This window comes from Epinephelus moara, chromosome 10 (assembly GCF_006386435.1).
Source record: "Epinephelus moara isolate mb chromosome 10, YSFRI_EMoa_1.0, whole genome shotgun sequence".
In the NCBI taxonomy this organism is placed as follows: domain Eukaryota; kingdom Metazoa; phylum Chordata; class Actinopteri; order Perciformes; family Serranidae; genus Epinephelus; species Epinephelus moara.
The window spans coordinates 13,510,706-13,536,538 of NC_065515.1; the positions used below are offsets into that span (position 1 = coordinate 13,510,706).

General features: G+C 41.7%; 1 protein-coding gene across 1 annotated transcript; it reads right to left on the reverse strand.

Moving 5' to 3' along the window:
• Positions 1–1,402: 1,402 nt before the first annotated feature.
• atp8b3 (ATPase phospholipid transporting 8B3) lies at positions 1,403–25,485 on the reverse strand. Its single transcript, XM_050054683.1, has 29 exons — positions 25,321–25,485; positions 24,990–25,082; positions 24,658–24,716; positions 24,117–24,208; positions 23,836–23,949; positions 20,879–20,977; positions 20,149–20,210; positions 17,562–17,634; positions 17,191–17,261; positions 16,354–16,445; positions 16,063–16,221; positions 14,928–15,016; positions 14,645–14,838; positions 14,328–14,536; positions 12,251–12,282; positions 11,854–12,010; positions 11,385–11,573; positions 11,173–11,285; positions 8,768–8,935; positions 8,367–8,478; positions 8,199–8,274; positions 7,979–8,102; positions 6,061–6,247; positions 5,744–5,967; positions 5,554–5,637; positions 5,224–5,448; positions 3,268–3,406; positions 2,463–2,593; positions 1,403–1,838 (listed from the first exon to the last, which is right to left on the reverse strand). Exons 3-29 carry the CDS (start codon positions 24,680–24,682, stop codon positions 1,605–1,607), a joined length of 3,474 nt encoding a protein of 1,157 aa, XP_049910640.1. The 5' UTR covers positions 24,683–24,716; positions 24,990–25,082; positions 25,321–25,485; the 3' UTR covers positions 1,403–1,604.
• Positions 25,486–25,833: the final 348 nt, after the last annotated feature.

Below are 25,833 nucleotides of genomic sequence, written 5' to 3' on the forward strand. Positions count from 1 at the left end.
CCCATCATGCTCGACGTGACCGCGACACTCCATTCGACATTTATAAATTCACTCCCTCCTCATCCCCTGTCACTTTCCACCCTCCTGCACCCCTACTGCCACAACGTAGTGCACTGCAGGAGTAGAGTACAAGAGCTGTGGTGCAAAGATCATATTTCCCATCACCCACCACAACTTCCTGCTAATCTAATGATGATGTAACCAGCCGCGAGGAATAAAAATGGCTCCGGTTGGTGGCTTTTGCACAGAGAACTATGCAAACACCTGACCCCCCCAATCTTAATCGTTGCTGCTGGGTCAGAGTGTACAACCCTCAACCCCCCTCCCTCCCCTCGACATTACCACACACTCCTGCTCACACTCCATGACCTTTCCCCCTTTCACCCCCCTCCTCCCTTTAGCCCAGAGCGGGCGGACAAACCCCAGTCACTCAGGGTACAGTAGAGAGTGGCTGGGTAGAGGAGAGCACTACAGCGCCCCCATGTTTTCACCACACTGATGTCGTACAGCTTTACATGAATGCCCCAAACTGCCATTGACATCAAAATGGAGTCCATGTTGATGTTTGCAAGCTGATCCTCCCCGCTCATGGCTCCATTGTTCTACAATGTTTGACTGTCTTTGTCCCCAGCGCCAAGGAAGGGCCACAATCAATGCAAAGACACTTACATTGTACTTACTTAAGTTTACAAAGTCGTCTGGAGACGGTGGCTTATATTGCACTCGGACAGACAGACACACAAACAGACACAGGCACATGCTGGAGAGGGTGAGTCTGCCTTTTGAGAGTGTTTGCTGAAACCAAAGATGAAATCAGAGGTATGACAATCTGGCTACCAAACCTAGAAGACAATGTTCAGCTCTCTGGGCTGCTCTACGGGTCCTGTGATTTACCGGCCATGTGGACATTCCACCTATTGCACTTAAACACACACACACATACAGACCCCGGTATAACAAACACACACACACACACACACACACCTCCACCCACACACAAACAAGGGATAAACCCACTCACGACGTCTGGTCAGAAAGCCTCTTTTCCCTCCTCCCACTGCAGAAGCCGGAGAGCCTGTGGAGGACTTTTAGTTTCACTCTAGCTGAGACTTTTGAGAAGGAAAAAAATCTGAGTAATAACTGTTACAGAAAAATAAAAACTTAAAAGGATAATATGGGTAAAATTGCGTGTTTTGAAATAAATTAACAAATAAAACAATTGTAAAACAAAGCGGTGCTGTTGGTTTATTGTGTTTGGTTTGATCTTCAAAGGAAATCCCCTGTGACCGCCGGCAGATGGAAATTTGATTTTTACCACAACAGTCTCAAACAACAAAGATCAGAGATATTCATGCAGAGGTAAACCGTCTATGTAAAGACAATAAACAAGATTTATAGCACATAATGTACTTTGTATATTACAACATTTACTTTATTGGAAAATAGCTGTACAAAAGATGAGCGCAGGCAAGAACTGCACACACAGACGATTAGACGATGAGGTGCAGACACATAGCGATTCATCTTCTCAATTCTATGTTGCAGTAACAATCTACGTGAAATATTGTCCCATATCAAAAGCTAAACTTTATCATTATCATTATTCATGTGCAATTCGGTGCAATGCTAGTGTCCTTCATGTCAATTTGTACTCCTGATTCAGTACTTGCAGTCACCTTCTCATCCACCGTCGGCACTGTGCTGCGGATGCAGGTCCCTGAAGTGATGAGACGTCCAGGCCCCGCCCCCTGAGAGAGGGCATAAGAGGAACGGCGAACAGACCTTCCCCTTCTAAACTTTGACTTCAGCTCCACTTGCTGACCGGGCACATTGTGGACCTAGAGCACAGGCAGGTGAGAGGGGCATCAGTGACTGTTATAGCTGCTCATTCTTTTGATTTTATAGGAATTAAAACTCAATAATCAGTGAATGAGACACAGCTCAACACATCTCAGATAACACACACAAGCTCAGCCTTCTGACGGCTCCAAAATAACATAGAATGGCAACCAAACAGCTGCAGAGACATGTAAACAGTTGAGAAAAAAGATTATATCAAGTGAGAAAGAGACGTACAACAAAAATATTGGAGGGTGGGGAGTTGCATAGGTAGCAGGCTGGCACCGGGGCCAACCATCGAAGAGAGCAACCTCAAAACACAGGTGATGTTTTATGTTTTTTAACTCGTCAACAGTGAGCACATTTTCCTGTCAGAACCCAGTAGGATGTGAACAGCTGGAGAATTATCACAGAGAAAAGCACTGAAAATATTGTGTAACTGTCATCTTTCGGAGCTGTAAAAGTCTTAAATAGTTTGGGAAAACGACTGAGATGGACTGAAATCCAGGTGACTGCTAAAGGTTTTACTTCTGTTTCATTTTGAATGATTCCTCTGTAAATCGATACTCCACCTTTTCTTTACTGTCTTAATGTTCTTTTACTTTTTCACACAGATGTCTCACCTTGTGCTTGTCATGCATGGTGAGGATGACATTGAGAGCACGAGCGGTTATTGAGGGCAAAACAGCCGTCCAGGTAGTGAGCAGAGCTGCGAGCCACACAAGTGGATCGATGAAGGCCTTATCAGACGCACCTGATGAAAAGCACACACAGAGCAATCAAACCTGTTCACAGCACGATGACACATCATCAGATCAATGTTAAATAATCATTAAAGGAATACTTCACCCGGAAAATGATCATTCGTTAACTTGAAGTTGTGAAGAAAACTGGTTTTCTCACATGCCTCAAAGTAAAACAAAGAATCCAAAAAGGTAGAAAATTCTTGATAAATTGGAGTAAAAGGAGTAGCACACCTCTGTTTTAAATCATATGATTTTAGTATACGTCTGGATAAATGACTCGGACTGCATGAGTTGTGTGAGGGTTTGCAAATGGCTGTTTCGATATAGGTTTGCTGCTGTTAAACACGAACCCTATGACTTCAGTTCATCAAGAATGTTCGCCCTTTTTTAGCTTTTTTAGTTTCTCTGGAATTCAAAGTAACATGGGGTGAGTAATTGACATGCCAATGATTATTTAGGGGGTAAAGTATTCCTTTAATATGGACATTTCTTCTTGTGTGTTTGGTTGCATGTTTATTTGTGTCGACAATTGTTTTGATATCATCTGTCTCCAAGTGAATCAAGTCCAGCAGTTCCTGCAGTAATGAATGTTAAAATGGCCACAGCCGGGAGCAACATCACTCAAGTGACAGAAATGAGTAAAGAGTAGGCGTGCAGGGCTCTGAGATGAGCAGAAGTGTACCGATAAAGTAATAGTCGCTGGGTGATCTCTCAAATATGCGGGCGCTGTGGGTGATCCTGGTGCAGATGAAGAAAAACACCACAGAAACACACACGGTTGCTATGTTGAACTTCGTCCAGTATCTGGTCAGCAGCGTCACCTGAAAGACGAACAGAAGCACTGTAATCAGAAGAGAATGGTACATGCCTTCCTCTTCACCCTCTGTTCCCAAAACTGGTGTGCTGACTCGTTTACTGGCCACCACATTAGTCTTTACCAGCTTGTTCCTGTATTTACTGATCAGGTTATCGAACCATGCTGTGATCCAACACCTCTGAAACACACAGTCTGCAGCTAGGGGTCTCTCAGTGTGGGATCACATGAGTTATTGTCTTCACTGTTAAACATCTAGCAATGCTGATAAAATAAATTCATATAACATGACTCAGACAGAAAATCATGTTCACAGACGAGGAAATGTACTGTATTATAGCTAATTCACGTTGCGTTTAGTAACATGAAAATGCTGCAAGTAACATTAACTTGCTAACTCGCCATTAGATAAGTCATCTACCCATACAGCTACTGTGGCTAATTCAGCTGTGACGTAGCCCAGCACTGTTATTCGTGGTCACAACAGTCATATAGAAAAATTACTGTACAAGCGTGTTGAACGTTGTAATAACATTATGACGCTACTATACGCATTAGCTTGTTGGCAGGCATGAGCCACTTGTCATAGTAGCACGTTGTAGTAGGCTGGATTAGCACTGATACATCATATCAACAAATTAGGTCTCAGCTGGCTTACTGTGTTGCAAAATGGCATGCAAGTAATAAAAAGAAATACTAGATGGCAGGAAAAATGCTGTATTACTGTTACTGAGTACAATTTTGGGACATTGCGTGATTTATACCGATCCTTGGGCATGTGCAGCTACTTAGTTGTGACTTCAAATTACACATCAGCTGGTGTTTTAAGTGTTTCCCTGGAAATTAGAGCAACTAAACAAAGTAAAGGTGATATGGCGCCATTGATAGGCGACCAATTGAAACGCACAATTTCTTGAATAAAATTAATGATTTGCCTGGATATATTTGGGATAATATTAGTAGTATACAACTCTACAAAATATGTAACTATCCTGTCGTTTAAAGATATTACACCTTTAGCTATAGATGAAGATTCTTATTCAACCAAAGCACTACACCACTGATTGTTCATAACAATTTAATAATTTTACATCTCATCATATTTCTACGCTACTTCAGCTGCAGTTTGTAAAAAAAAAAAAAAAAATTCTATAATTTCTAAATGAACAACTTTTTGGAAGAAGCTCTGAATTTCAATATGATACAGTTTGGAGTGACCAGTGTTAAAGCTGTCCACAGATATTTCTGTGTATATAAAATATACATAATACACCATGATCATCTTGGGTGTTGCTACATTTTGATGTTAATCTGGATTAAAAACTCAAATCCATAGATGCTTTCACTGCATAATTATTCTGGTATTAATAGATAATTTCCTTTATGGTGCATAGAGGGCTGATTATACAGTATTTATTTATTTCCATAATTGCTTATTCTGTTCAGGGTTGAAGGAGGGCTGGAGCCTATCCCAGCTATAATTGGGAGACACCTGGGTACACCCTGGAAAGGTTGCCAGACTATCACAGGGCTGACACAGAGACAGACAACCATTCACGCGCTCATTCACACCTACGGACAATTTAGAGTCACCAATTAACCTGCATGTCTTTGGACTGTGGGAGGAAGCTGGAGTATCTGCAGAAAACCCACACTGACATGGGGAGAACATGCAAACTCCACACAGGAGGGCCCCGGCTGGCTATGAGGCCACAGTGCAATAATATATCATGCAATAATATTTTCTAACACTCCTCTTTTCACATTTCATTTTGTGACTTGTTTTCGTGGTTTACTTGTATCTATGAAAAGAGGGATCCTGACCTCGATGGTTGCAGTGAACGTGGCTGCCATAGAGACAGTGACAGCCATGGTCTGGTAGTCATAGGCTGTGTTGTAAAAGACCCCAAACGGGATGAAGAAGAGAACGAATGATGTGTAGACAGCATACAGGAGGGATAAGAACAGCATGAGAGGGCTGGACAGCTCCTGTCTCTGTCCAGACTTGTACAGCTCCGGCCATTTCAGGCTGCTGCCTGCGCTCACGTCCTGCAACACAAAGATAAAGCATTATTACTAAAAACTGAAATATTTCAAATGATATCAAAATATAATCACAGAGTTCATAAAAACACATCTTTTAAACTGTCTCACCTGTTCAAAGAAGGCCACACACATAATTGGGGCTGCTGTGTAGAAGACAGTGTAACAAGCGATAAACCATGTCTCATACAGAGACTGCAGGAGAGAAACAGATGTTGGAATAAATGCAGGATGTTTCACTTCAGTTTATTATATGACTTAAAGGCTTAATGTGATTAAATCTCATCTGTGTATGTCTCACCTGAGCACTGAAGCCATTGAATAAACCAAACCATATGTGCACAAGAGCAAACCCACAGGTCTTAAACAGGAAGTAGCGCAAGAAGAGGGAAATGCGTCTGTAGGACCAGCGGCCGTGGACCAGCAGCAGCCTCTGCAGAAATCTGAACTGGGACAACGCAAAGTCTGCGTTCTGCACCGCCTGACCTCCTTCCACCCCCTCCAGTCCCACACCAACATGAGCCGCTGATGTTGGGGAGCAGAAAGAGGAAGGAAATGTAAAAACATGAAAGCAACGCACACTGATACAATCACACCATTTCACTTAACATGACTTACTCTTGATCATGTTCACATCATTGGCACCGTCCCCAATGGACATGGTGACTGAGCGGGTGTGTTTCCTGACCAGCGTGACGATGTCAGCCTTCTGTCCGGGTGTTACACGACAGCATAGCACCGATTGACACTGTTCTGCCAGGCTCATGAATGTGGCCCCCCACTCTGGTCTCTGGTCAAACTCTGCCTGGAGTATGGAGAGGAAACGGTATTGAAATTTCATACCTCACGTCATATCAGTAGTATTGTGGCATTCTTGAAAGTACTGATCATACAAACACTGAAATACGTTTTACATTCTAAACCACGAATAAAATTAGCAGCACTATGCAGGTTTTGTTTGCATAAGAATTAAAATAATAGCATAGACAACACTTCATGTAAACATATAAAACCTTATCAAAGAAACATTAAAGATGGCGCAATGTGGCCATGCATGTGGGAGACTGTTGCTAACCTGTGTTGATGCTGGACAGTATTTATCGCACGTCAAGCAAAAACTGTTTTGATGATGATTAAAACATGACATGGTAAAACCGTGAAGAATTTTACAACACCATCAAAAAGCTGAGTTTAGGTTATATTTATATAAAACAGCCCTTCCTTCAAAAGGACCTTTAGAGGAGTCTTCATCTTTGCGTCTGGGTTTCAGATCTCACAGAAGCGATCTTGTTTCAAGGCATTTAGTTCAGCAAGTATATATTTTTAAAGCTCCTATAATCAATATTGTTATGGTGACTGTTGATCAGATGACACACACCTACAGACTACTGTCACCGACCCTACAGTTCCCCTCAGATATACAAAGTATTTCAGTGTGTTTGAGCTTGCTGCAACTCTCAGCATTGTTTTCAGTCTCAGCAGGCAGCTGTATTTAGGGTTAAGTTGTAGAAAAAAAAACACTCTACACTACTGCTCAGCACCAACCAGCAGATATACACAGTTAGCAATTACCTGGTGAAAATAGTGGAGCAGAGACGTTGGAATTAGGGCAGCGGGAGGGTGCAACAGCTGGCATATACTCACACTTACTTTCAACTTATCGTGGATTAGCGAGCTTTTTTGCCCTTCATCACCTGCTCTGCTTGCGTTTGGGACTTTTTACAGTGCGTAACTATCGTCCCTGCTCTCAACAGCTGCAGGTGTGTCATGGAGTGTAAGGTAATGCTTTTCCTTTTACTGTCTGTTGAATTCTTCTGGACTATGTGCCCAAATGCTTTGCCTAATGATTTTTAATTTTGAACATTTTATTAGAGGACTTTTTCAAGGTTTCATGATTGATATGAGCATGTGTTACAGGGTATGCCTACTTGATATGAACCATTTTTTAGTGTCATAATAATAAAGACCTTTGTGAAAAGCTAAATCTTCTTTCCTAGGTTACTTACTAGCTGTATACTTCTCAAATAATTTTAAATTGTAGCCTTGGGTAGGGCTCATTAATAGCTTTCTAATCAGCACTGCTGTGTTGGACAGCGGTGTCCAGGGTGCGGCACCACGAAAAAAGGTGCAAAGGGTTTAATAGTCTATGTCCAAGAGGGAATATTGGACTTGCAATCATCAGGTAGGCACAAACATAACTCCAAATGAATGCTAATGTGGCTCACTCTCTACTAGATGTCTAAATATAGAAAAGTTTGCTAACCAGTTTGCCATATCAACTCATGTCAGTGTTGTGTTTACAGCTTGTTTCCACAACTGGCCAAAAACTAAGTGTTGCAGGTTTAAAGAAAAACTGATTCATGTCTAAAAAAACTTTATGACCAACACACAGTTGCAATGAAAACAGCCATAGAGCCTTGAAATCACACTTTCATCTGTACTATCCCATTCCCTGACATTAACAATGCAGTGTTTCATGATACAGAGTCACTGGCAAACTATATGAGTAACCTATTCCGGTATGTCCAGTGTTTACCAGCTCAGGTCCAGTGAGGACCACAGCAGTCTTTGCTCCAGCCGTCTGCTTGTCTACAGCCCACAGCTCTGTCTGTCTGGCCTTGAAGAAACTGACCCCTGGGTCTGGGGACTGGAGTATCTGTCTGCAGGGGCAAACATACAAAGATCAATGAGCTGGTGTGAGTGTGTGCCTGTGTGTGTGTTTGTGTGTGTGTTTGTGTATTTTTATCATTGCTAACCTCAGCTCCTGCCATTCCAGTAATCTGGTATTAGGATCCAGTAGCTTGCAAGAATATCCAATGTTCACTGCAGTCTCTGCAAGGACGAAGAGAGAGGTAAAGACAGAAACAGAAGTGAGGTGTGTAGCTACAGCAACTCCAACCTTCTGCCACGGTGTGTCACAATACCTTTTTTGTCCCCTGTCAGAACCCATACTTTAAGCCCAGCCTGTTGAAGCAGAGCAATAGTCTCAGGAACACCCTCCTGAAGCCGGTCCTCTATCGCCGTCACCCCCAGAAGCTACAAAACGGTGAATATTCTATTTTAGAGTGTCTGAAGGATAATGGCTTTATTGCACAGTAGCATGACAAGAAGACAAAGATGATGTGAGTAACATTCATAACCTCATAACATAAAAATGCATGATTTACAAAAGCTAAACAAGGATTCTGTTCACACAAAACTTAATATAGAGAAAAGTAACAGGCAGAAACTCTCGATTTAAAGAGTTATCTGTGTCAGCGATCAGCTTGACCACTTCACCTGGAGGACTGACAATAAACTTGTGCAACACTGAGGAAGAGCCCACCTGCAGCTCTCTCTCCATCTGATCATACAGCCTTTCCAGCACTGCGTCACGGTCACAGGTCGCCATGGCAGCAGACTGGGCCAGAGTCTTACTCCACTGCTCCCATGATGCCTCAGGAACAGATCGAACCGCAACACACAAAGTCCTCAGACAGGCCTGGGCAAACAACTGACAGGAGATAAGTTAACACATTATTATAGGCTGCACATTATTTACTGAGTGATCTTTCAGGCAGAATTGAGGAATTGACAAAGAAAACACGAGACAAACACTTTGGTTTCGGCAGGGATGCCTCAGCTATCTCAGTAGAGATCGCTAGCCTGATCCTTTCTTTAAAACTCTATTGATTATTGATTGATGAGAATTTTTAACTAATTCCCAATACAGTGTGTAGAAGCTTTGATGATCACTGATAATAATGATGGAAGATGTACGTTGAGTATAATGTGACCCCTACAGATGATCACAACAAAGATACTACTATAAATTCTTTCATCTGACTGATTACTATTAATTCGGGCTGTCAGCATTAATGCTTAAATCGCGATACTTTTAACATCCACAAATAACGCATTCAATTTTTTAAATCACGTTAATTGCGTGCTGCCTGTCTATCAGAGGCTATAGATGGCTGAGTTTTAAAGCTAGTGATGATACTGGTATCATATGAAATCAGAAGCAACCATATTATGCTATCTTATCAGGAAGGGGACTCAATAACGCTTGAATAAAGGGTTAATTTTAGCAAGGGAAAAACGGCATGGCCATTTTTACAGAGCTCCTCTGACCTCTCACTTCAAGACATCTGAATGAAAACAGATTCAGTGGGTCCCCATGAGTCTCCCCTTTACAGACATGTCCACTTTACATTTGTCCCATTCAGTTTGGGGCAAAAACTATGCACATTATTACATGCAGTGTTTATCACAGATTAATGACTATAAAAGTTGACACAGTGCTGAGCTTCGTCTCAAATTAATCTTAAGGTTTTCAGCTTTCAGGTGATATAACCCACTTCTATGCAGCACATACTGTTGACCTGCTATCTCTCTCAAAAGATCCTGTCCCCCCNTCTACAGTATGTGGGGTAAAAGCATGCTGCTATTTTGTCTCTTTGACCATCCTGTTGTAGCAATCAGCACTGATTTTAAAGAAATAAATCCAAAAGTCAAGATAATAAAGTAAATTTTCTTGCATTCATTTGATTCCCAATCAAAACCCTCTGGTAAGAATTGTTTTACTTTGATAATATGGACTTCAAAACAGTTTTAAAATGCAAAATTATGGAATCGCGATTAACTATGAAAATTCGACCATTAATCAGGATTAAAAAATGAATCGTTTAACAGCCCTACTATTAATGGAGCAAAACCTTTACTGCACAAAGTGGTCTTAAAAGTACATACTGTATGTTTAAGGTATACTTTACAGTATTGTCAGTTACTGTTTGTTAAAACTTTTGCCAGCAAAAGTGACAGTAAGAGTAAAAGCCATCTTCAGACCCACTCTTGTTTGGCGCTGGGTCTCTTGAATGCCTGCTGTTTACAGTCTGGCACCTTGTAGCTACTTTTTTTTTTTTTTTTAAATTATACCCCACCATCACTTGAGTGCTGTATAAACGTCCCACAGCTCAGCGCTAGATTTTAAATTAGTAACACAGGGACTGTATTTCACGTGAAGTAAGACATATTTTAAGCAATAGCCAAAACAATATATATTCAAACCTTTCCAAAACATTCTGTTAGGCCTAAACCAGTGGTTCCAAACTGGTCCAGCCACAGTGTTCAGATTTCTCCTTAGTCATTAGTTCAAGGTCCTCACAGTTTGATAAAGTCAGGGTCATACTTGTGTTTGGCCATGTTGTCAAGCTAATTTGCTAATTTGTCTCTGTTAGGTAGCTGTTCATTATTCACGCACTCTACAGCAGGAAACGGCACTTCAAAATAAAAGCTCTGTGGTGGAAATTCACTGTACTTGACACGTTTTCAAGTCACTTGGGGTCCATTCAGAACGGACCCATGACCCACTTTTGGACCGCAACCCACCAGTAGGGAACCACTGGTCTAAACCATTTTCAGGCCTGGAAAACAGCTTTCCTGATTTCATAACTTGCCTGCTAATAACTTTGATTACCTGACTTTAATATAGCGCCACCAGGAGAATCTCCATTTGTCCAATACTTTGGTTTCTCGTCAAATACTTCCAGAACTACCATCATTCCCATCAGCCTCAGCTGTTTATGTCTTGAGATAATTATCAAATGCACAAAGCTAAGATGGTGTACTTTTTAAAAATGTGAACTGCTTAATACTGAAATGGAAACCTAAAGACACTGACAGAGTGTCATACAAATAGTAGTCTCAATAACAGCACACACTAATGGTTCAGTAGAAACTCCACTTCACCTCCAGGGCACTTTCAGTCCTTTCCTGATATGGACAGTCCTTCTGCAGTCTCTCCAGGATCACTATGTCTGCCCCTTTACAGTACAGCTTTAACCCACCCTCCGGCTCCCGCACTGAAAAAAACAAAACAAACCAGTGTGGATAATTTATTCAGAAAAGAAGTTGCAAATTGAAAATATGTTGTTAATGTGTATTTAGAAGGCAACTCTCACCCAGTACGGACATGCGTCTTCTCTTGCTGGTGAAGTCCAGCAGTGCGAGCAGCTCGTACTGGCGAGTGACACCCAGCTCGGAGACAACGATAAATTCTCTTGTCCTGGAGAGAAAGACCCAGCCCAGCTCCCTGGCTGCACCAACAAGCGCTTCCTCATCTGGGGACGCAGCCTGGTAAACTGGAGCCTCTGGAGGAATGTAGTCATCACGTAAGGTGTAAACATGTTGTCCTCCAGGTATTTTATGTTATTATATCAGATTCAGACCTGTGATTTAGGAACTGGAAAATAACTGTGAATAAGTTTTGTCAAAATTAGGCAAGTCTAAAAGCACAGATACAGGTTATTTGACTATTTATTGTAGCACATTCATCAGGTCATTCTGTGTAACACAAAAACACAGTGGGACAAACAGAGATTTCATCAAAAAACATAAACCAGCGTAGATACCGACAAACTCAGACACAACCTTCTTTCCACTCTGCCATGACAGTGTGACATAAAGACAGCGCACTGAGGAACTGTCTGCTGAATGGACACTGCTGTCCTCTGAGCCTCTCCACCAGGCTAGGAGCCGACATGTAGAGACCACCGCGGGCGTATGGATTCCAGCTTAAGTCCATCGGCTGCGCATGTACAGGGAAAAAAGTTGGTGCACCAGATGTTACTGTGCAGTGGTATTATACAGTGTCACAAGTGATGGCAGCAGAAATTATGACATAAAAACAGGTGCACAGACGAGAAACGATTTACCATATAGAAAGATTAAGAATACCTTTGATTTAGATTGGAAATACACAAAGAAAAGGCAAAGAAAGAGGAAAATATGGTTAAAAGATGCAGATTTGAGAGTAGTTATATGGTACCTCTGTCTCCTCTGCCCTGACTGATGCATCACCTGTGAAAGTACAGAAATTATTATATTTAATGATTTGCAAAAAGCATCTGAAATGGAGATAAAATACATGATTAGAATATGCTTAAGTAAAATACAAAGAAAAAAAGGAAAAGAAAACGGACACATGGGCTGAACCAGGAAGTGGCTCAGACATGCGACATATGGTTGATGTGTTTCTGACAAGGTTTCAATTACAGTTCGTCTTCAGTGGGCAGAGCTGGTGTTAAATATTTAGTAGATGGACTCGTGGCTGTTGGATATGATGTGTCTCCTATTGTCTCCCCAGAGAGATCTTTGTTCCATTGTAAGCCGGTGAGGAAACTTGGCTCTGCGGTGATTATACAGTGTTACATAAATTAATATTTAAGGATGTAAGTTACTGTGTTAATTAGACAGGATGCAATCGTGTTATTTCACACTTTTTTTGCTGGATGATATTGAATGAACACAAATACAGAAAGTGTCTCACTGCCACCATCAATAATGCTGACATTATTTAGTGCTTTTACACGTGTAGTTTAAAGTCACAATCAAAAGTCTCTTTTTCATATATTGATGCCATGATTTTATGCTTTACGCTTATATTTTTAAGCACCTTTTTTCCTGAATTGTGCAATGTCATTTAATTAATAATGGCCTGCTGATAAGTTTCTAACTGACTACTGAATATGATCACTTCCTCACATGTTCGTATAGATGCATTTTGAGAGCTTGCTGAATTCATTATTTATGTGTATCCTGCTGAAAGTGTATCTGACGTAAAATTAAACGTGGATATAAAATGTCTATCATTTTATTCTATCAGACATTTGTGTGAAATTTTGTCATGATTAGCGAATTAATTCTTGAGTTTTGTGAGGTCACATTGACCTCAGCCTTTGACCTTTTACCACCAAATTTCAATCGTTCATCTCTGAGTCTGAGTGGATGTTTCTGCCAAATTTGAGAAAATTTCCTCAAGGCCTTATTCAGATACGGTGTTCACCAGAACCACATGGAGTGAAAGGTGACCTTTTACCACCAAAGTCTAATCAGTTCATCGTTGAGTCAAGTTAAGATTTTTGCCAAATTAAAAGAAATTCCCTCAAGGTGTTGTTGAGACATTGCATTCACGAGAACGGGATGGAGGAATGGACAGATGGAAAAACCCAAAAACATACTGCCCCTGGCCACAGCTGTCATAACTGACAAAACAGGAGAAAAAGGCGATTTTGTTTGGTTGGTCTGGGCCAGGGGTCGGCAACCTTAACAATTAAGAAATAAAGCCATTTAAGAAAAAAATCTGCGTAGAGCTTCAAGGCATATTTGAGCCTTATGATGAAGATGACACAGCATTTATGTCCAGATTAAACTATTAACATGACTTTGACATGACATTAATATGTTTTACCACAAGGTGGCTTCTATGCATTGGGCTGTTTATGATTATTTAGTACATTTGCTTTGTAGCATGGTGGTACAAGCAAACAAATCTGTCCCTGCACCATTAAATTTTCTTTCTTCCTCTGAGACTTTTCCATTTTCTGGATTTGGAATCCATAGCTAGCTCAAGAGTCACCTCTGCTATTTAGGTTCGCCAAAATCTAGACAAAAAGGCGCCAGGCCGTGGATGCATGGCGCACATTTCAGTTGACAAAATATCAAAACATTTTTTATGTGGTGTACAGGGTACACACTCTTGCAACTGGAGAATGTAAGAATCACTTTAGGCCTACAATGATAAATAAAAATTAAAATGTTAAAAGATACAGTTATTCATTTCCATACAATTCTTTGTCAAAGCCTAAGGGAGCCACTGGAGAGCGTCTAAAGAACTGTATGCAGCTCTGGAGCTGCAGGCTGCCTATCCCAGCACTGGGCAGATGTGAGGCTATTCAAAAAGTCTGTGAGTGATTGCTACTTTAATTTCAAACAAGCCCTGCAATGTGAGTTCAGATAAAGACGCTAGTTTTCTTCTAAGAAGGACAATTAGCACATCATTAGATGTATTTATATATAGTAAAATATCTGTATGTATATATAGGATGTGTTCAGTTTATTGTTACCGTAGATCTCCCCAGCTATGCAGCATTGTCTGAAGAGCAGACGGTTCTGTGTTAGTGTCCCAGTTTTGTCACTCAGCAGGTATCCCACTTGGCCGAGCTCCTCATTCAGTGAGGTATTCCTGGCCTGGGCCGGTCTGTCTGCCTGCTGCCAATACATCTCCATATCCCAGCCAATAAACAGGCTGTGGACTGTGTGGATCACCTCAAACCTGTGAACACACAGACATACAAAGTAAGACGGTACACACACAAACACAGGTGTATTTCAACCTTCCTGCATACCCTCAAATGAGCGGAGTATTGTGGATGGAACTAACGAGATGTAGAGAGCAATCGGCATGGCTGGGCTGAGCAGGATGATGTAGCTCCAGAAGACGAGGAACCCGGTGTAGACAGGATTGCCGTTAACCACCAGAGCAGATGAAACCCCTGTATGGCTCATGACCCAACTCGAAAACACACCACCGCCGATGGCAAGGAGCAGAGCTGCCAGCAGCACGGACAGGACGATCTGGAGATCCGCAATATAGACCCACACAGTTTAGAATAATTCCACAAGTTGTCTCACGCTTGTCATCCCCCTGCCCTTTACCCACTCACCCCGATCACCACTCTGTTGAAAACTTTTTCCGTCTGAGTCCTCTTCACTCTCAGTTTCCCGCAGTTCCTCAGGATCTTGGTGTCCGCGCCTGGTACAGAGCAGACAACTATTAGATGCTTTCGCTCCGGTGGCCTGGCCGAGCGAGTCGGTAGACCATCCTGCAGCCAGAGGGTGAAAGTTCAAGCCCTCATGTCAGCGAGCATCTGCTGATGTGCCCTCGAGCAAGATGCTGAATCCCTACCAGTTCCGGGGGTGTGTGACCTCGCTGCTGAGAGGTCAACGGGAAGAGAGAATTTCCCTTGCAGGGATCAATAAAGTATCACATTATGTTTTCCAGTGATGCTGTCTCAAACTCACATAGACTGCTGAAAAACGCTGAGCTGCATGCGTAAAAATGACACATACTGAGAATGTGTGCCATATCTTCAAACTCCTCAAGGACAGAAAGTGGCTCCAACTTTGTCTCACTGCGACAACAACATTACAACCTTGGTCATGCATAATTTAGAGTAGGCTGTGTCAAGTGGGTTAGGAGTTATAATCAGGTTGAACCGGGGTCACACCAATAGACACTCTCTGATGAATGGTATAAAACCCATCTCTGGTAGAATTTGACCGATTGATCTGCTTCACCAGAACTGAAAGGGTCATAGCAGTGAGATCCATGACACCTCTGCCTGGTCCAGTAATATCCGATCAATGATCACTTAAAAGACAGGAGGAGCCGGTAATCTGCCAGATGTTAACAGACTCACATTTAAGACACAGCTGCAAGAGTTAAGTACTGTCCATAATTAGCAGTATAATGTATTCACCATAATAAAATTTGTCATTGAAACAAGTGGAGGCCACAGCAGAAGGTGAAATGAGGATAGGTGGCTTGAGCACAAAAACATTTTCTCACAGTTTTATCTCTGTTATCACACACCTCTGTGGGGAGCTGTGCCACATATCAGGGCTTGTTTGTCTCAGTGTCATGTTTAGACCCAACAGACCAGTTAGGCGGTGGCAGGGACCTATTTTCTGAACAAAAACTGTATCATCCTTCAACTCACTATCTCTCAGGCATAGAAATTTCACAGAAATCCATATTGATATGCTCTTTTTAAGCTGAGCGAATTCTACTAGACGTACCAGTGTATACAGCCAAGCCGTAGGCAAACTCTGTGTTGCGTAGGACTGTTCCCCTGAGGAGGATGTGCTCGTTGTCCAGCAGGAGACACTCTCCTCGCCAGTGCAGCTGGCCTCTGAAGGTGTACAGGCGATTGTTGGGCTCCTCACAGAGCACGACACCTGTAACATTAAAGTTTACATTTGCTGTCACCTGGGACAAGTGTGCAGTCCTGTGAAAGGTTTACTTGTTTGTTTTTGCTCTACTTTAAAATGCAAATGAATTTGCACTCTTAATAGAAAATATTTATTCACCATCAAAGGCAGCAAGCATCTCCTCTGAGGGGTGAGAGGTCAGCTCGTTGTGTGTAGCACTGAGCGCCTGCCGGAACTTGAGGTTAGTCTCTCTGTGTGAAGAAAAGACCACACTTGCACACTAAACAGTTGATCCAGTCATTAGAGATAATGAGGAGAAGTCGATGTAGTACGCAGCTGGTACACACACACACACACACACACACACACACACACACACAGACACACACAGACACACACACAGACACGTATATGCAATATTAATTTATTTGATTGAGAAGCAGGATGAAGACATTTTTCAAACTGTTTAGTAGCGAAGAGAAATGTATTTGATCATACACACTCTTTCAAAGTTCTTCACTCTGCAATGAACCATGAGACGTCTCACCTTTCAAACTGGTTCTAACTGGTTTTAAACTGGTCATAAATTTCATTGTTCAAACTGTTTCTTTCACTGATTCACTACTCTCTCTGACCCAAATGTATCAAACACCTTTTGCCCTTCTTTGAGTCACCACAAAGCCTCAGAAGTGCAGGCACGGCCCCTCTGGCTGTCCCAGAGTGTATAAATGATTTTAGACCTTTAAAGGTGACCAAGTTTTTGTTGTCAAGGCCCCACGGCAACAGAAGAGGAGCCCGAAGAGCTTAGGCCTCTAAAATCAATATCACCTTTAAAATCAAATCTTAAAACTTCTCATAAGGTCCTGATCTGTGCTATTATTTTTACAATTATATATTTTTTACACTATATTCACAGGTTTATGTTTTTGCTAGTTTTAATATATTTAATATGATGAACTTATTAATATACTAAGAGAGAAGGGAGTCACTTCGTACCCATCGATATCTGCTGTCTCCACATAACACAGACTGTGAGGTTCTGAACTACACAGGAGGAGAAGGTCAGCCTGGGTGGAAAGAGGGAAACAGAAAACTAAAGAAAGAGTGCTAAATATAAAGTTACTGTAAATATAAATAGAGCTACACAACATTTAATAAAATATTAAAAACTTTAGTAGCTGCATGCTGCTATACTGCAAATTTCCACTTTAAGGACATATTTAAATATGCTAGCTGTAGGGTAGGTTAAAGGGTAGGTTAACGAGTAATTCATGCAATCTTATTTTACTTGAACAACAATGATTACTCAGACACTTTGTTTTCTATACTGCTGTTAATTTCTGTGTCTTATAAATTGAAAGTCTCACAGGGATGACTTGATCTTTGTGGATCCGCAGCACATCTCCCACACGCAGATCTTTCCACTGTGCTCTGCTGAAACTGAGACAGAAGACAGATGAGGAGTGAGCGAACGGATAAAAATAATCAATGTCTTTCATATGCATTAATTTACTGGTCGCAGATCTCCTAAATATGCGACGCTACCATATACACAAACACAGCAACGTTGTTTTTCATCGATCAAAAGTTGTTTTACTAGATTTCATAGTTGATACGCAGTTCAACAAATGTAAACAAAATCCAATATCAAATATTAAAACACCCTAACCCAAAATGATTGCCTTTTGATACACAAACTAACAAAAAACAACAACTACATCTAAATTGCTGTCTAATGCTGTGAAACTTTTTTTTCTCATCAAAAACAAGAGCAGAGCAGCCTTCATTTGCAAATTATGATAAACTCAGGAACACAGAAATGCTTACTTTCCATCTATAAGTAAACTCTCTCTATATATGAGACTATTCCAGTATTTTACAGTGTAGCAAAAATGTCTGTGCAGGGTTTTAAAGTCCTCCTCAAGACACATTAAAAAGTAAAAATGAGAGGAGGCTTGAAGCACATCTATTGTTTCTCCCTCATTAAGAAATTTTGCATCTAGGCTCCACCCCGCCCACCACCGCTGCTTGCGTTAAATTTCCCTTTCCCCTTTCGCCAGCACTGACACAGCACTAAAATGAAGTGTGGGGACAGGGTTAGCAATGCGAGAGTAGCGTCAAGTTGAAAGTGAAGTGCGCATCAAGATGGCTAACGATAGCTTTATAACCTGGGTCTTCAACAAGGGATCCAGGTCCCTAGGGCTGTAAACATTTTTTAATTGTGTTTTTTTTTCTTTTGAAAAAATTCAGTATGTCTGAAATACACATTAACACAATTCCAACATATTTTTTTTCTTTTGCAGCAACGTATCTATGTGAAAAATGAGTTTCCTCCTTCACCTACCTAAAAAGCAAGTACAGGACAAGACTGCAGCCTGAGACTGATACGGCCCTCTGCCTGACCACCACCTAGTCTAATTAATATGTGACGCAATTTTATATCATATATGTTATAAGGGGTCCCTGCTCCATCTCTCTTTCAGCTAAGGGGTCCTTGGCCTTAAAAATTTTGAGAACCTCCGCTTAAGAGGAAACATCGGAGAGAGTCAGCCATACATGTTTGTAGGGCTGCCCCCTGAAAATCAGAGATTCGAATCATCAGTCAACTGAGATTCCTTCAAGTCGCACAGTCTTTGTTTTCTTTTGTCAGTCAGTGTGCAGTCCACTTCTGGGGATATTTCTATCTCTAGATTTTGCTGCAGAGTGAGCACTCTTCTCTTTCATAGTGCTCCTCAGTACAGGCAGGCAGAGGCTTTGCCCAGTGAGGCTCCAAAATAACATTATGTCCCGCCTTTTGCTTAAAAGTGGTGAGTTTACAGCTCACAGCAACTTAATACGATACAGTGTCTCGCTTTTGTGTGATATCTAGTGTCTGCAAAAAATTATGGAAATTTCAGTTGTTAGTGTTGTTAGCTTGTTTACTATATTACGGGAAATGTCACTGTCACACTGTGCATCCCACTGAACACCGTTTGCACTCTTTATGGAAAAAAAGGAACGGCCAAACAGCCAAATCTAATAAGACTGACCTTATTCTCAGTCGGGTACAGCCCTACGGTATATGTTTGAGCCTCAGTCAGACTCAGATGAGGAGTCTGTCATGCACCAAAAAATTAGCGAGTTAGTGATGTATCACAATGGTGAAAGTGTCATAAGCTTATTTATTTGTTTATGTTGTTTGTTAGCTTGTAGGCTAACTGGCAGTGGCTGATGCAGTTTTAGTAGTTGTTAAACATAAAATAAAAATATCTGCTACGATGTTACAGTGTGTTCACGTTGGTCCGGGTTACAACCCAAAAACTGCAAACTCTACCAAGCTAACTCTGCTCTCTGTACTGACAAGTCCGCTCTGCGCTGGAGGTTTCAGGTTTCTTTGCCAATGTTTTGTCGAAGTCTGTCAATACGTGTTTCCCATATGACAGCGATTGGCTTTCATACTAATGACATACCCAGTCCGGTTTATTTTTGCATCTCAGATTTAAGGGAAGTGAACAGATATCACATCCTTCAGTAGAGGAATGTAAAAAGACCTCTCTGGTAACAACGTTTGCACAGATACAAGTCAGTGTAGACGAGGTCAGACTTTTTAGGGGACATAAACAGAAACAAAACACATTTTTGAGTAGGAGATTTTAACTAAAAAGACAACCGTGCCAAAAACAACTGCAGTTCTCAGGCAGTTACCGCACTTTTAAGTCCACAAGGGAAAGAGCATTATTATCTGGGGTGTGACAGTCGCAGGAACAGACTGTGGAAATAGTATCTCTGAAGACGGGAGAAGATGTCATCAAGAGGTTGGTCATAGTTCATGTCTTGCAATGGGTGTTTTCGCCCTGCTCTAATGCACAAAGGGACCATCTAGGGATTCACTCATTCACACTTCATTAGAGGTTCATTAGAGGACCGTTTCAAACTGGAAGTCCTGAGAAAATAACACACTGTCTTTGTCCTCACCTCTGGGAGACGAGTACGTCACAGGGTCGGGAGTTGATCTCAGAGTCGCTGCGTCTCCTTGCCTGAGCCGAAGATGGAGAAAATGAGAGAGAGAAAATGAGAGAGAGAGAGAGAGAGAGAGAGAGAGAGACCCAAAAAGAGGATGAGACAAGAGAAAGAGATAGACTGAGAAGGGTGAGAAGGATGGAGAAAAAGAGTGATGGACAGGGAGCGTGTGAGAGGGAGTGAGGGTGGCCGTGAAAGGTTGAGCAGGAGAAAGGAGAAAGGAGAAACACCATTACGGGGCTCTACAGTGACACCAGCTGGGAGATTTACACCCTCCACTAAATGATTAGTCAATAGAGAGGGGTCAAGCAAGCGTTTCACCCAGAGCTGTTAACGACCGTAACTCAGTGATGCACTTAACCAGTGAATTCTCCATGCAAAACATCACGCCTGCATTTAAAAGGAAAAGCTTTAATGATAGGAGAGAAAATTAATGCTACTGGGATGACTGGTTTTGTCAATGAGGAGAGGACAAGGAGTCAATGCGGACAATGAAGGAGAGAGAAGAGTGCGTACATTCTTAAGTGCCAGGTGCATAAATGCATGCGTGAGGCCGGTCGTATATTTTTGTTTAAGATCATGCATTTGTGTGTGAGCAGGTGGATTCATGGCAGAAGGATATTCCCCCTCCCAGACTCCCCTGGGGTGAGAGAGGCGGGGACTATGGAGTGAGTGGTGGTCTCACCATGTCGTTGGCAAGGTCTTTTATTGCTCTCACAGAGAGTACGATGAACAGCGGGATGATGGTGATGTACCAAGGTATGGATGAAATGGCAGGAACGCACTGGAAACCACACAGACGCACAAATACACACAGAAGGAAAAGGAAACAGAGTCACACCCACTGTATAAAATTAAATGCACACACAAAGTGTCTCCGAAAGTGATGTAACACCACGAAAAAAACTTGACTAAACAGTCGAAAGCTCTGGAAAAAGCTAGTGCTAGTGTGTAGTTTTTAAATGGTTATGAAACAGTCTCAATTTAACACTGATGCCTCTATATAACCTAAATAAGCAAACAAGAACATCAGCAAGAAGAGTCTCTGTTTCTATATAGTTTTTCTTAATGCCTGTCCACAGGTCTGATTCCCGGCAAATTTAGACAAACAACTTAAGGCACACCGACCAAAAGAGCCTTTGTTTACATTTTCCTCAGCAAAGTTTCGCAGTAAGTAGTTCGTTCGCTTATTAAAAAGGGAGCAGGAGATTTTTCTATAATTTTTTACATTATATTTTGTGGTTATTGTGTGGCTGATACTGGGGAAGGATCAGCAAAGAGAAAAAGAACAGAATTGACTCACACCTTTTTGCATCTGCCTTTAACATCACATAGTCTCTGTCCTTACATACTACATCATGGTTATCTACTATTACTCAGTCATTGTGCGCATCAATTTATGTTTAGTTTTTTATATATACAAGTGCCGATGTTATTTTTGTTTTGTTTTTGCTTTGTTTTCAATTTGTTTTGTTTGTTTATTTTGTTCTACATTTCACTTGTTTTTATATATTTTATTTGTTGTGTTATTTGTAATTTGCTTATGTCTTTTTATGTACAGCCCATTGAGGCATTTTTATGTGATTTTGGCCTGTAATAAATTTTGACTTGACTTGAATTGACTGAAGAACAACAAAAAACGCTAAAAGCAGCAGCGGTAAAACACGAGTCATCCTTGGATGGTCAGTCAACAGATAGGGAGAGAATTGCACCAGCGTCACATGGTGACAGTTATTAATCTTACACTTCTGCTTTTGTCAATAGGGGCTGCCAAAGTCAGCACAAAATGAAAGTTCCTTGTAGTTGCATTAAGATGATTTAGTCAAACTACACTAGACAACTGGAAACGGTAATGTCAGGATTAAAGCTCGGTTAGGCAGGTTTACTTTGGCAGCATTTGGCAAAAATCCCATATTAAGCTTTAAGCATATTCTAATTCAACAAGACTGAGAGAATAGTAGATTCTGATTCTCCTCATGGCTCTGTTTGCAGGTTTCGAGAATCTAGCCCATGATGGTAGACTGGCCAATCACAGGTAATTTCAAGGAGAGGGCATTCCTATCAGCTACTCTACAAATACAGACACACGTCCCTTCAGTGAAAGCCTGATTCAATGGTGGTGAGTTCTGCAGAGAAAGTTGCTATTCCAGCATTGGCAACAACTATCTACACTGCAAAGCAACCCAAAAAATGGAAGACAGACAAAAAAAGGAGTCTTGTGTTGGCTGAATTCGAGTTTATACAACTGCTGACTGGAGGTCTGTCTACGGAGCTGCTGCCCATTCTCCTCCTGCCAAAGTAGTCAACAGCGGTGGGGAGTGAGGCGCAGGACACACTGTGATTAGAGGCCCTAGCTAGCTACATAAACATCAACTTGAAGTAGCTGCAGCCACCGCCCTTTGGCTTCACTTAGCAGAAGGCTTAACTGCTTATTCATATAACATTTTCTGGGCTGCTGCCCGCTGTCCTCCTGGTGAAGTAGTCTATGGCTGTGGAGAGCGAGGTGAAGGGTCCTCTGGGTGTGCTAGCTAGCTAATTCTTGTCTTATTTGTGGTCTGATAAAGAGAGAGAGGACAGGGCAAGGAGGAGCTGACGGAAATATGCTGCAAGCATTTTTACATGATACAGGATTAAATAAATCAATGTACTGGTAACACTTGGTTAGAATATGAAGCACATGCACTCCCAGGCGAGCAACTCAGCTCGTGTTTGCAGTGTCCACTATTATAAAACAGATGTCTGTAAAAGTGTTGGACACCTCAAACTGCAAACAAAGTCAATTATGACTCTTTCTATGATACATTTTTGATCCATGGAGGTTTTATATCTTTAACATTTTCCTCAAGCCGAGAAAAGAAATTTAAAAATCAATGACATCGTCACAATGTAAAGTCTATAGGCTGAGCAGGAAATGGCGCACAGGGCCAGCGAGAGACACCACTCCATATATTCAGTGGGCTACATACCGTGCAAGTAAACCCTGGAGCTAGATACTTTTTTGGCGTGCAAGGCGAGCAGTTATATAGTACTGAATAGGTGCCATCTTGACATACAGTATATAGTTATTATTACACATCAATGGTGCATGTGCCTTTAATCATCTTGTGGGAGGGGCTTAGGACAGAGAGGGGAGAGCTGCAGGAGGAGGGTGTATTTTTGAAATTCAGGTGGGTTTTGTTTGCCTTTTCCAGAAAACTGCCTGCTCCAGCTTTAAGTGATCAAATAGCATGACACCCTGTTAAAATGTTTTCCCTCAGGGGGCAAGTGAGTTTATTTAAGGTGTGTCGTAATGTTGGTATACCCTCCTCTATAAACAGAGTAAAGAAGGAGAACTGTAGTTATAGTATAACATGTCACATATAGCTGGTGACACACCACAATGTTAGGTATGTTGATCTAAAAGAACTGGATAGATAGGTCAGAGTGTACATAGGAACATATAAGCATATCAACGTCATTCAAGAGACTTCAGACTGTATGCACATACAGGAGAAAAAAAATCCTACTATATCCCATATTAAAGTATCAATTTGTCTTGCCTCTTTGGTTATTAACATGATGCAGTTACTGTTAAAGCTGAAAGCATACAAGAAACCAAGTACAGACATGGACAGAGATACAACAGCTGAGTCTCCATCTGACCTGCAACACCACCATGAGGAGGAAGTAGAGATTGGCCGCTCGCTGGAACTGTTCAAACAGTGTCAGGGGCAGGAAGGTCAGGGGGGAGTACTTGTAGCTGCGGACCACATTGTCCTGGCAACCGACACGGAGAGCAACACAGTGTGAGAGAGAGAGAGAGAGAGAGAAGCACAAGGGAGACAAGTGTATTAACACATCAACCTGTTCCTCAATGCATAAGCATGCCAACAGGTGTTAGGTTACCGTGTGGAGGGAAGGAAGCATATGTGTGACTGACTCACCGCGTATCGCCCCCAGCGGAAGCACAGAAAGGATTTCTTCTGTTTGTGTTGGTGGTAGTAACGGCTGTTTGCCCTCACCTCCCATGTGAGGCCTGTCAGACACACGTTAAGCTGACTCTTAGCTCTCAGAGACCATTAACACACAATGATTTAATGTATCATTTACATCACTGGACAACAGATGGATGTGTGTGTGTGCGTGCTTCTGTGAGTGTGTACTAATATGCAAGTGTATGTAGTGTACTGCTGTTAACCATATTGCAAAGGAATTCTTGCATTGCCAATTCAGAGAGACAAAAATGACTGCTGTAGAAACATGATCCTCTTTAGGAGAAATTTAAAATCTAGATAAACATGACATGCAGGCTGCTATGCAAATATGACACTGATAGGTTGTTTTAACTGATAGGAAGTGCGTTTAATTTAAAAAAAAACTCCACCCGCCTCTGAATGCATCTCAGTAAACACAGTGAGATAAAGAAACTGTAAGCAGCAGGAGGAAAAAGAGGAAAATAAAGGATGGAGGTCATAAAAGACGTACCAGATTCAACACTTTCCATGGCCATGATGCAGAGGAGACGTTTATAGTCTTCGGTTATGCTATAGGAGGAGACAACAGAGTGAAATGGCTGCTTGTGTCCCTCTGTAAGATAACAGTCTTGTAACTCATTAGCCCACGTTTCCATGCATACCGATACCATACAGCACAACAGACAACAGGTTATAAATCACTGATGCTGATCTGAGCAGACTCTCCTACCAGCTCCACAAACCACACCAATCCTCAATTAACCACTTGATTACATAAACAACAGGTGAACTCAGGGCAACCCCACAGTGATTTTCCGTGTGATGAAATACTCAGAAATGTACCAGCTTTTCTGGTTGAATCTCTGCTGGAAGCTGGATGAGCAATCCTGGTGGGAGGGAACTGCGGATGCTCAGATCCAAACATCTGAATCAAACCTGCAAGGGTTAACATGAACATAAATCAGCACAATCACTATGATTAATGTCCGTCATGCTACAGTTTACCTGTCCCAAATAATAAGTACCTATACCACATTTGTCAACACATTAATAAAGCTTGAGATGACATCACAACAGTCTCTTTTACTATTAATTCATGCTGTTTGTAAAGCTGTTAACAGTAACATTGAAGTCAATCATGAGCAGCAGCATATAAACAACCTGCACATCATACCTGCGTTGTTAGCCGGTATATTCCATGGGCGCTGTGTGGTACTTGCATCCAGGTGACACAACCGAGCCATCAATCACGGAGCTCCACAAACCACAACTAGACATTTCAACATGGTTGTTTTGATAACCATTCTTCGGCTGCTTTTCATAACACACACCTGTTTCATCCATCCCCCTCCCTCCTCTGCATGTTCCCTTCCCCGCCTTCCTCTCGCTCCCAGGTGAAGGCTCATGTATCACTGACTGCACTCCCTGTACACCTTGCCTGAAGAGAGGTAGAGGGGTGGGGGAGGGGCATTAAAGCCAGCACATCAAATCACTGTTTTGTTTATGTCAATTTCTGCAGCTATGAAACTGTAAAAACATTTTCAGTCTTTGAGAGTAAAAAGCACAAACTGAGATTCAATACTAACTAGGTGAACAGTTCCAAATAACCTAAATAACTTCAGTGTCCCAGAGAGCCTTTGTTGCAGTATGGTAATGGAAGTATTGGTTTACAGGAATGGGAACTCAG

Coding starts and splice junctions, on each gene's coding strand:
- atp8b3 (XM_050054683.1), bottom strand. CDS start 24,682: ATGGCCATGGAAAGTGTTGAATCTG. Junction 20,978..23,835: donor TCCTCATGGTGGTGTTGCAG/GTCAGATGGAGA, acceptor TGTGGTTTCCAG/TGCGTTCCTGCCATTTCATC. Junction 11,286..11,384: donor AAGACGCATGTCCGTACTGG/GTGAGAGTTGCC, acceptor TGTTTTTTTCAG/TGCGGGAGCCGGAGGGTGGG.